This window comes from Hyla sarda, chromosome 5 (assembly GCF_029499605.1).
Source record: "Hyla sarda isolate aHylSar1 chromosome 5, aHylSar1.hap1, whole genome shotgun sequence".
Taxonomy (NCBI): domain Eukaryota; kingdom Metazoa; phylum Chordata; class Amphibia; order Anura; family Hylidae; genus Hyla; species Hyla sarda.
In genome coordinates this window covers 333,511,649-333,523,898 of record NC_079193.1, presented here as the reverse complement: position 1 = coordinate 333,523,898, position 12,250 = coordinate 333,511,649, and the positions used below count along the sequence as shown (strand labels likewise).

The 12,250-nt window shown below is 44.2% G+C and overlaps 1 protein-coding gene across 3 annotated transcripts in view; it reads left to right on the top strand.

Annotated features, from left to right (window-relative positions):
• The window catches only part of PTDSS1 (phosphatidylserine synthase 1), an 83,930-nt gene that overhangs the window by 43,187 nt on the left and 28,493 nt on the right, over positions 1–12,250 (top strand). For all 3 annotated transcript variants that reach the window (XM_056522433.1, XM_056522434.1, XM_056522432.1), the window contains 5 exons: positions 593–684; positions 4,460–4,504; positions 7,599–7,723; positions 9,491–9,649; positions 11,917–12,068. In XM_056522433.1, coding sequence (XP_056378408.1) covers positions 593–684; positions 4,460–4,504; positions 7,599–7,723; positions 9,491–9,649; positions 11,917–12,068 — 573 coding nt within the window. The remainder of the gene's footprint in view (positions 1–592; positions 685–4,459; positions 4,505–7,598; positions 7,724–9,490; positions 9,650–11,916; positions 12,069–12,250) is intronic.

The window sequence follows — 12,250 nt, the reverse complement described above, 5'->3', positions numbered from 1 at the left end:
ACACTAGGACACGGGAGTACCCCTTCAAAGGCGTGCTCTTATCAATGGCACCAATGGGGCTAATCACAATAACTTTTAAAGGGGTACTCCGCTGTTAGACATCTTATCCCTCACCCAAAGGATTGGGAATAAGATGTCTGATTGGGAATAAGATGTCCCCTGCACCGCCTATAATCAGCCTGGACTGATTGCTGATTATAGGCGGTGCAGGGGATGGGGCATCGTGACATCACGGCCACGCCCCCTCGTGACGTCATGTCCGCCTCCCTCAATGCAAGTCTATGGAAAGGAGCGTCACGCCCCTCCCATAGACTTTTATTGAGCGTGTGGGGCCGTGATGTCATGAGGGGGTGGGACCGTGACTTCACGAGGCCCTGTCCCCTGCACCGCCTATCATCAGCCTCAGAGAAAACTTAGTCCAGGCTGAAAAGGGGGGGGGGGGGGATCGCGGTGAGCCCCCCGTGATCAGACATCTTCTTCCCTATCCTTAGGATAGGGGATAATATGTCTAACAGCGGAGTACCCCTTTAAGATAAGCGATAAGTGTTAAGAACATCTTCATTTAACCTGTAATCTTTGTTTTCCTTTTTAGGGAAGACACAAGCCCAGAACACAATATATGGAAAGGAATCCTGTCCGTCATCTTCTTCTTCCTGATAATCAGTGTATTAGCCTTCCCCAATGGTAATGTATCCTTCATTCCTTTCCCTTCCGCCCCATCTTAGGTTTCCCCATACACCTCCTATAACTGTTGACTGACCTCTCATTCATCCGACAGCTATTCCGCTTCTCCACCCCAAATGCATGTATGCTCAGGGTTGTTGAGTGTGCATGTGTTCTTAATAGTGAGTCAGGAATATGCTGCTGCCAGACACAAATGCAAGTGGCTTTCCTTCTAAATCTGTTTTTGGCAGTGTTTCCCGACCAGGATGCCTCCAGCTGTTGCAAAACTACCACTCCCAGCATGCCCGGACAGCCTTTGGCTGTCCGGGCATGCAGGGAGTGGTAGTTTTGCAACAGCTGGAGGCAGCCTCGTTGGGAAACGCTGCACCTTTTTCTGTGTATGGGGGCTTTTACATTGTAAGTAAGGTTAAAACTAGAGATGAGCGAACTTACAGTAAATTTGATTCGTCACGAACTTCTCGGCTCGGCAGTTGATGACTTTTCCTGCATAAATTAGTTCAGCTTTCAGGTGCTCCGGTGGGCTGGAAAAGGTGGATACAGTCCTAGGGACTCTTTCCTAGGACTGTATCCACCTTTTCCAGCCCACGGGAGCACCTGAAGGCTGAACTAATTTTACGCAGGATAAGTCATCAACTGCCGAGCCGAGAAGTTCGTGACGAATCGAATCTACTGTAAGTTCACTCATCTCTAGGTAAAACATTCTGGCTTCGCATGCTCTTTACATATTTTTATATTTTATTTATGTTAAAGCATCACTGTCGTTTAAATGAACTTCTGACATATCAAAAAAAAAGTTTCGATCGGTTGGTGTCTCAATCTCCGATCCTTAGATATAGATTATAATGGAGCCAGTCTCCCGCAATCAGTCGGGTTCGGCACCGGGCTGGATAGTGAAGTGCGCTGCCATGTTGTTCACCCAGATAAAGCTAACAATTATAGGTGGTCTCAGTACTAAAACCCTGACCGATCTAAAGAAAAATTTGATATGTCAGGAGTTAAAGGGGTACTCCGTTGAATTAAGGGGGCACATTAAAAAAAAAAAAAAAAAAAAAAAAAAAAAAAAAAAAACACCTCTTACCTTGGTGCCACGCCGCAGCCAGAATCACGGAACTCTGTTTCCAGTTCAGATTAACGTGACTCCAGTGGGGTTGTTTTCTTTCTTTCCTCTTTCTTTCTTTCCTCTTTCTTTCTTTCCTCTTTCTTTCTTTCCTCTTTCTTTCTTTCCTCTTTCTTTCTTTCTTTCTTTCTTTCCTCTTTCTTGCTTTCTTTCTTTGCTGCTTTCTTTCTTTTTCTTTCCTCTTTCTTTCTTTCTTTCTTTCTTTCCTCTTTCTTTCTTTCCTCTTTCCTCTTTCTTTCTTTCCTCTTTCTTTCTTTCCTCTTTCTTTCTTTCCTCTTTCTTTCTTTCTTTCTTTCTTTCCTCTTTCTTGCTTTCTTTCTTTCCTGCTTTCTTTCTTTTTCTTTCCTCTTTCTTTCTTTCTTTCTTTCCTCTTTCTTTCTTTCCTCTTTCTTTCTTTCCTCTTTCTTGCGTTGCACCTGGCTCAGCACTACCTGTAAGCACCGGCATCGGGCCAGATTGTTGGTCAGGAAACGTCAATCCTTTCTTTCCACTGTGCCAGCCTCGTCCATGTTTACTCTGGCATGACGGACGTTGTTCATTGAATGTTACAGTATGGCAATAAACAAGCACGGTGGACAGTTTTATTAGCCATTTACAACATATTAGTATACAGATAAATGCCTTCCTATTAGCTTAATAAAGTCTTCTTGACGAAGATGCAGAATCGCTGATGGGGGTTTCCTTACTCCTATTACATCCTTAAAGGGGTACTCCGGCACGAAAACATCTTGTCCCCTATCCAAGGGATAAGATGCCTGATCACGGCGGCTCCCCCGTGATCTTGCACGCAGCACCCCTTTACAATCAATCCCCGGAGCACGTTCACTCCGGGTCTGATTACTGGCGATCACGGGGGCCGGAACATTGTGATGTCACAGCCCTGCCCATGTGTGACATCACACTCTGCCCCCTCAATGCAAGCCTATGGGAGGGGGCGTGACAGCTGCTGCGCCCCCTCCCATTGAGGGGGCAGAGTGTGATGTCACACAGTGTGACGTCACAATGCTCCGGGCCCCCGTGATCGCCAGTAATCAGACCCGGAGCGAACGTGCTCCGGGGACTGATTGTAACGGGGTGCTGCGTGCAAGATCACGGGGGTCCCCAGCGGCACGACCCCCGCGATCAGGCATCTTATCCCCTATCCTTTGCATAGGGGATAAGATGTCTTAGCTCCGGAGTACCCCTTTTTAAGGGTACGTTCACACGTACAGGATCCTGCGCAGATTTGATGCGCAGGATTTGTAACTGCAGATTAGAAGTTGTGCTCAGTCATTTAGTTTATGTTGAAATCTGCAGCAGCAAATCCTGCGCATCAAATCTCCGTACGTGTGAACGTAGCCTAAAGGGGTACTGAACAACTAGTCTCCTTTTGACAAAATAGGGGATAAGTGTCTGACCTCTGGGGGTCCAACCGCTGGGACCCCAGTAATCACCTGCATGGGGATAAGGTGTTCAGTACCCCTTTATGTTGTCTTGATGTACTCTAGCTCTCATGCTGGTCCCTAGAGCACACACCTGATAGACCAATGCTCCTTTTCTTACACAGCTCACGTGTCAGCTTTGCTGTGTAGACTGGGACAGGATCAGCAGAGTGAGGAGGATTTCTTGACAGCTCTCATGCTGCAAATGGCACAGATAAAAGGATGTTCACATGCAGCTGATTTGGGGCAAAAACTGCAACTGAAAATAGTTCTTGCAGAAGATGAATGGTTTTCTGTATGCCACTTCCATATAAATGGGAAAGTCACAGACATGTAGGCAAATCTGCTACGTGTGACTATAGCTTTAAACGCTTTTAGTTCCCCTGCCACCTCTTTGTTTCTGTATTCTAACTTTCCCTAGAAACTATAAGGCAGAAATTTTGTGGAATGTCCACCCGGAAAACGTGGGCAGAAATTCTGCAAATTCTTTATTTATTTATTTTTAACTTTCAAAGGGGTACTCCACTGCAAAACACTTTTTTAAATCAACTGGTGCCAGAAAGTTAAACATATTTGTAAATGACTCCTATTAAAGAATCTTAATCCTTCCAGTACTTATCGGCTGCTTTTATGATCCACAGGAAGTTTTTTCTTTTTTTCTTTTTGAATTTCTTTTCTGTCTGACCCACAGTGCTCTCTGCTGACGCCTCTGTCCATTTTAGGAACTGTCCAGAGCAGGATAGGTTTTCTATTGGGATTTTCTCCTACTCTGGAAAGTTCTTAAAATGGACAGAGGTGTCAGCAGAGAGCACTGTGGTCAGACAGAAAAAGAAAAGAACTTCCTGTGGATCATACAGCAGCTGCTAAGTACTGGAAGGATTAAGATTGTTTTTTTAATAGAAGTCTTTTACAAATCGGTTTAACTTTCTGGCACCAGTTGATAAAAAAAAAGGTTTTCCAGTGGAGTACCCCTTTAAGGTTGGATTCATACTGCCTTCCATACATTTTTATAGAGAGGTGTGTCTCCAGCTGTTGCAAAACTACAACTCCCAGCATGCCCGGACAGCCTTCGGCATGTAGGGAGTTGTAGTTTTGCAACAGCTGGAGACACACAGGTTGGGAAACACTTTTGTAAATACAGTGATCTCTAATATCTACGTCTAGAGTATCTATTCAGCATTGAATCTTTACAAACACTCAAGCGAGTTCTTATGAGTCTCTCTTAACCTTCTTGCAGGTCCCTTCACGAGGCCACACCCTGCACTATGGAGGATGGTGTTTGGTAAGTGATCCTTGTCAGGACGGTCAGACACATCCGCACGTAATTTTGTCTTTATGACGTTCTATATCCCCCATAAGAACAGCCCAGAATCTTTGATTTTTATCAGACCCAAGAAGATCCCCCTCCCCCCCCCCCCCCCTCCCTCCTGAATTATTACGGCAGGGCATATCCTATCATCACAAATCCCGGACCCTGTCCTGAACCGACCCCGCAGTCCGTGACTTTCCACGAATATTTCAGGCAGCTGTTCTAGATGAACGCTAGCGTCTCCGTAATGAGGAACTCGTGTAGTGTTGTCTGCCGCCGGCCCTGCGGCTCCTTGGTAACAACTCAAAAAACATGTCCGATCCTCCCGTCTAAGGAATTATGTATGAAGTGAGTCACCCGGCCAATGTGTGATCGGCTGAGGACAAATGCACGGCCTAAAATGACAGGACGCTTAGTAAGTCTGGTTAAAGCCGTGGTCGTGTACAGGCTACACGTTAGTGCAGAGATGTATGCTTTGTGTTCCTAGTATGTAGGTTCGTGTTCCTTTATAGAAACTTCTATTTTGACACACAAAGCTACGATTTCTAGTTTAGTGTTCCCCCAGCCAGCGTGCCTCCAGCTGTTGCAAAACTACAACTCCCAGGATGCCCGGACAGCCGCTGGCTGTCCGGGCATCCTGGGGGTTGTAGTTTTGCAACAGCTGGAGGCACGCTGGCTGGGGGAACACTGTTCTAGAATAAACATATGGACCTATAGAGAAAAGAGGGGCTCACGCAAGCAAAAATGTCATTAAAAAAATATATATAAACTGTATATATAATTAAAAATCTTAAAATACATGTAAGTTAATAGAGTAAAACGCACAGAAAGTGAACATGCTGGCATATACATAAACTAACACAGAATATTACCTAACGCCATTGTTATATGAGCAAATATATATTCTACTCTAGTCCTCTCTGTGTAATACTCCAACTACAATATAAATAGTCACAAGATAAAAAAAACTTGCCAATCCATTGGGGGGGAGGGGGGGGGGGTTTGCAGCACTATATATGTGAGCATACATTGGTCAAAGAAATTGAGGCTCTTAGCGCACTTTTTGATCAAAACGTGTCCCCCATCCACCACGGGGAGGTGGCCTCATTTAGGATGGGAACCTAGCACAAATTCTGAGCCTAACACTCAACTATCCACTCACCTCTGCTGGGCATATAGCCTATGACTGGGTGACATGCTGGATCCATTTAAAACTCCACATATATAGTGCCCCCCCCCCCCCCCCCCAATGGATTGGCATTTTTTTTTTTCTTCTTTTTTTTTTTTTTTATATCTTATCTTGTGACTATTCATATTGTAGTTGGAGTATTACACAGAGATATAGATTAGAATATATTTTATATATATATATATATATATATATATATATATATATATATATATATATATATATATATATATATATATATATAAAATTAAATTAAATAAATAAATTTTGACACTACGGAGATTCTGAGTGCAGCCTAAGTGTGCGTTCCCCAGACGGCAATGTATTGCAGGAGAATTCGGCTGAAAGAATCGGCAAGATCATTCCATAGTGTGCAGCGGAACGCCGTTGCCAGCAGTGGGGTTCTGCTGCATCGGAATTTCTGTAGTGTGACCCTCTCTACTGTTCTAGGGATCTATATATCTTTATACCTAAGGCTGTGTTCACATTGGGAGAAATTCATCAAGACCTGTGTTGAGGAAAGTTTGACCAGTTGCCCATAGCAACCAATCAACTCACTACTTTCATTTTTCAGAGGCCTTTTCAAAAATGAAAGAGATCTGATTGGTTGCTATGGGCAACTGGTCAACTTTTGTCAAGTTTTGATGAATCTCTCCCATCGTGTTTGTTCTTGTAAGACACTCCACCACATAGTAGCTTGTGTTGTGGGAGTTTTAAGACCACATTGCCAGTAGACCCACAATTGTGGTAGTGAGGTATTAGGGTAGGGTCACACGCTGCAGATCTGCCGGTCACCCGACCCGTAGTGTGCCTCCAGCTGTTGCCACTACCTTCGCCCCAGCTCCACACCTCACCCCGCCCCCTGGCCTGCTCACAGTGGCAATCCATCGCTCCGAGCAGCCACACAGGGGCCTGCAAGTCGCCGAGTGCACTCAGTGTACTCGGACATCGCGGAGTAGCCATGACTTCTGAGTAGACTGCTCATGCAACAGCTGGAGGCACACTATGGCTTAGGTCACCGGCAGATCCGCAGTGTAAAATATGTTGGGGATTCGATGTGTGACCCTACCCTTACAGTATAAAGTTGGGTTGACACGGCAGAATTTCTGCACTGAAATCTGCATGAATCTATAGCCAATACACTTCAATGGGATGCCGCTGTCCCATTTACACAGCAGAATATCTGCTGCAGGAATTTCATTGAAGTTAATTGGCTATAAATTTATGCAGAATTTTCATGCGGAATTCAGAATTTCTGCGTGTGGAATTCCTCTCAGTAATGCGTTGCACACACTTAAACATTGGTGTAAATGGGTATTCCGTTGACCCATTCACACTACAGATTTTCAGTGGCAGAAAATTTGTCTAAAACTCAAGAGAAAATTATAGATAATTGGTTTTCTCAATCCAAAAAAATGATAAAGATATCCCTTGGTGAGAGTAAATAGTATATAGCATAAGCAAAAGATCACCAATAAGGCTTAGATATCAAATCTTAATTTAATTAGTTGATAAAATTGTTATCAAAAAGTGTTAACTAATAATGGGAAGGGGGTGAGGGTACAGGTGAGTGCCTACAGTCAGAGCCCTACCTATCTGGCTGTCCGGGCATGCTGGAAGTTGTAGTTTTGCAACAGCTGGAGGCACCCTGGTTGGAAAACACTGCCCTAGGGACTCGCACCTTTCTGCTCCATGGTAAATACTGCTCTAAATAAAATAAGCAAGGAAATTTGCCTCACTTACCCTTAGGGGGAAACCTGGGGACACGGCCTCTTTTAAAATAGATACGTTTTTTTTTTTAATTTATAAATTTTTTTATATATTTTTTTTTTTTATAATCTTGTAAATCTAAAATGTTTTCCTTATTTTGTCCTCTAGGCCTCAGCGTCCTTTATTTCCTATTTTTAGTATTTCTTCTCTTCCTGAACTTGGAGCAGGTGAAGTCGGTCATGTATTGGCTGGATCCAAATCTGCGCTATGCCACGAGAGAAGCCGACATTATGGTGGGAAATCATGCAGCGTATTGTATATTTCCATATTAGGGAGCGACCGATATCAATTTTTTTAGGGCTGATGCCGATAACTTATTCCGGAATATCTGTATAAGTTATCGGCTATTTCTACACCCCCGGCCCCGAAGAAGCCGCTGCAGATCATTGATTTAAAGCGTGCGCCGCCCCCGCCTGCTTCTCTCTCCCTGCCTGCCCTGGGGTCCTTCCTAGTTCAACCACCACCGCTGCCCCCCCCCCACCCCCCTTGCCTATCCTCTGGCCAGAGACTGCCGCCGTCCGCTTCTCTCCCCTGCCGGTCCTTAGTCCAACCACCGCCGCTCCCCCATTGCCTCCCCCCCCCCCCCCCCCCCCCCATCCCCCGGTTTTATAATTACCTGTTCCCGGGGTCCACACTACTTTGTCTCTGGCGGCGTCCTGAGCTGTCGCTGTGCGCACTGACGGTAATGTCGCGTTGAGGCAATGGGGCAGCAGCGGTCTCTGGCCGGGGCAGTGCAGTATCGGATTATCGGCAAGGTACCTTGCCGATACGATAATGCCCAAAATCGTGAATATCGGCCAAACTGATAATCGGTCGATCCTTATTGCATACTGACAGTGTCCATTGTAGATGATAAACTTCTGTAGGGGTTTGGGCAGATTGTAGGTTTTGATATTTTATGGTGTGTGTGTCTCTTGCATTGAGGGTATTCCGTCAGACATATGTTTACAGAATATTCTATAGATGCAGGTCTTGCCTCTGGGACTGCCCCCTAGCTGTAGAATGGATGTTACCCTGATTCTGTTAACTCTCATTTGCATCTATGGGAGTTACAGAAATGCCATAGAGCAGCCCATTTGGTGGTTTTTGTTACCCGTGGTCACTGCAACCAGTCCGATTTTGGTCAGGTGGCCACCCTTCTAAACATAGGTGATGGTCCTGAGGGAGAACCCACATCTAGAAGACGTTTATGGCATATCCTATATATCCCTGAACACATTATTACTGCACGATATGGGGTGGGGGGGGGATACGTCTTCTCTTGGGAACCCCTGCTATTGTCTCATTTCAGCTGTGAAAGTGAAGTTTCTTGTTGGGACCAGTGTCCAGGCTCCCAGTTCCCTACAGAATATAGCTGGGAACTGAGGATCAGCAAACTTGCATAGTTCTTATTTGAGGGAAATGTGTCTTGTTGGTAGAGATATTTCCAGATTTTTGGCATTGAGCTAAAAAGGACTTGAAAAGTCACCAAATATAATATTAAAGGGGTACTCTGGTGGAAAGCTTGTTTTTAAATAAACTGGTGCCAGAAAGTTAAACAGATTTGTAAATTACTTCTATTAAAAAATCTTTACCCTTCCAGTACTTTTAAGCAGCTGTATGCTACAGATGAAATTCTTTACTTTTTGGATTTCTTTTTTGTCTTGTCCACAGTGCTCTCTGCTGACACCTCTGTCCATGTCAGGAACTGTCCAGAGCAGCATAGGTTTGCAATGGGGATTTTCCCCTGCTCTGGACAGTTCCTGATACAAGCATCAGGTGTCAGCAGAGAGCACTGTGGACAAGACAAAAAAGAAATTCAACAAATAAAGATTTCCCTCTGTAGCATACAGCTGCTAAAAAGTACTGAAAGGATTAAGAATTTTTTTTAATAGAAATAATTTACAAATCTGTTTAACTTCCTGGCACCAGTTCATTTAAAAAAATAAAGTTTCCACTGGAGTACCCCTTTAACTGTATAAGGAATGGGTTAATTTTCTCAATGTTCTTCTCTTCTACAGGAATATGCCATCAATTGCCATGTGATCACCTGGGAACGAATTCTTAGTCACTTTGATATCTTTGCTTTTGGCCACTTCTGGGGCTGGGCCATGAAGGCCTTACTGATCCGCAGCTATGGCCTGTGCTGGACAATAAGCATCACTTGGGAGCTGACAGAGGTAAGCGACCAGGAAATCACACAATCTTTCCTCTGTTTCAATTGCTGCATTTACTTAAAGGGATACTCCGCCCCTTGACATCTCATCCCCTATCCAAAGGATAGGGGATAGGATGTCTGATCGCGAGGGTCCTGCAGCCGGGACCTCTACGATCTCTGTGCAACACCCGGCGTTCGTTTAGAACGTTGGGTGCGGGCAGCGGGGGTCGTGACATTACAACCGCACCCCTTGTGATGTCGCGCCACGCCCCCTCAATGCAAGTCTATGGGAGGGGGCGTGGCGGCTGCCACGCCCCCTCCCATAGACTTGCATTGAGGGGGCGAGGCGTGACATCACGAGGGGCGTGTCTGTGATGCCACGACCCCTGCCACCCGCTACAAGCGTTTGGAACAAAATGTTCCAAACACTGGGACAGCAGAGTACCCCTTTAATGGAGAAACATAGCACATTGGTCTATGGACTGTCCCTTTAACTGTCTGTAGACATTTATCCATAGACTTCCAGGCATAGTATTGTGCAGCACTCTGTGTTTTCTTTTGGCAAGAGAAGGAACACTGTTAGGCTATGTTCACATTGCAGAAATTTTTTTGTAAAATGTCCGCCCTAAAAAACACAGGCTGAAATTCTGCAAATCTGCATGTTCCATCGGTGCTAGGACCGCTCAGAAATTCACAGTCTCCATAGACTGTTCATTGTTTCTGCGGATGCCGGAATCTGGATATCTCCGCAGTATGCGCAGTGCTGCAGAATCCCATTGAAATCAATGGGACTCTGCTGCAGCGGAATTTCCAAGCAAAATATTTCTGTGGAATTCTGCTCAGAAATTCCGCCGTGAACATGGTCTTAGCTGGTCAGGAAAGATCAAAGGCGAGTTCTTGTATTGTTTCATGCAGCTGCATTTTGTCATCTGCATCCCCCACATCACGGATGTTTAAACTAAACTTGCATCATTGTAGACCCTTATAGTGTTCGGTGTACTAAAAGTATAAGTGGTCCTGTCATGGGAAACTTGCATCACACTAAAAGTCTAGACCGGCTCCCCCTCTTTATTTATGACCTCTGCAGGCAACCATTTGATTTATTCTCCTGACTGGTGGGAACCCCAGATCATCAAACGATTATGGCAAATATCTCTTTGAGCTGCCCCTATTGAGGGTGGAGTATTGCTTACATCAGGTTTCCCTATGATTGATTTAGGAATTAAAGGGGTACTCCCCTGGAAAACTATTTATTGATTTATTTTTTAAATCAACTGGTGCCAGAAAGTTAAACAGATTTGTAAATTACTTCTATTTAAAAATCTTAACCCTTCCAGTACTTATCAGCTGCTGTATACTACAGAGGAAGTTTTTTTTTTTTTTTTTTTTGAATTTCCTTTGTCTGACCACGGTGCTCTCTGCTAACACTTCTGTCCATTTTAGGAACTGTTCAGAGTAGGAGCAAATCCCCATAGCAAACATATCCTGCTCCTGACAGTTCCTAAAATGGCCAGAGGTGTCAGCAGAGAGCACTATGGTCAGACAGAAAGGAAATTCAAAAAGAAAATAACTTTCTGTGGAGCATACAACAGCTGATAAGTACTGGACGGATTAAGATTTTTTAATAGAAGTAATTTAAAAATCTCTTTAAATCAACTGCTGCCAGAAAGTTAAAGAGAAAAAAAATGTTTTCGAGGAGAGTACCCCTTTTAAGGGCCAGATTTAATGTGTCTGATTTCTCTTAGACAGGAGGCAACTGATCAATGCTCATTATGAGAAACTAAAACTAGGCTGCTATCTGTCTTTGGGCAGGGTCACACGGGCCGCATTCGCCCTGACAGCAGTTACAGAGGGAAATCCAGCACTGCAAGCAGACACACACACAGCTACCCGACTGCAAGCAGGAGCTCACTCTGCAGTCCCTTCGTGACAGCCGCAACCGCATTGTGAAACACGCTGTGGATGTGCCTCATGTTACCCTGACCTAAGACAGTAAACACACATTTTTGTCTCAGACAGGTTGATAAATAGGGGCCTAAGCATTTTCTAGTTAGGTCCTTCTGACATGTCACCTGTGGGGGTCTAGCAGCAAGGGACGCCATCTGTTTAGAGACTATAATGAGTCTTGTTCTGTGAGATAATACAGTCTTTTATGCAGACCTGAGATGCTCTCCACTGGTAGGAATTGTCTGCATCTTGTCATGGACCCTTGTATTATAAAGTAGAAAATTCTTATCAATTTGTTACAAATGCTTTTGTAACCCTGTTCACTCTTTCCTATTCCTTTAGCTGTTCTTTATGCACCTTCTCCCTAATTTTGCTGAGTGCTGGTGGGACCAGGTTATTCTGGACATCCTCCTATGTAATGGAGGCGGCATCTTCCTTGGCATGGTGGTCTGTCGCTTTTTGGAGATGAGGACTTATCACTGGGCAAGTTTCAAGTAGGTTTATCCTTTGGGCAGCCTTTATTGTTTGTTTGTGTATATATATATATATAATATATACGGCATGTATGTGTGTGTGTGTGTGTGTGTGTGTGTGTGTGTGTATATATTATAATATATATATATATTATAATATATATATATATATAATATATTAATTTATATATATTATATAATAT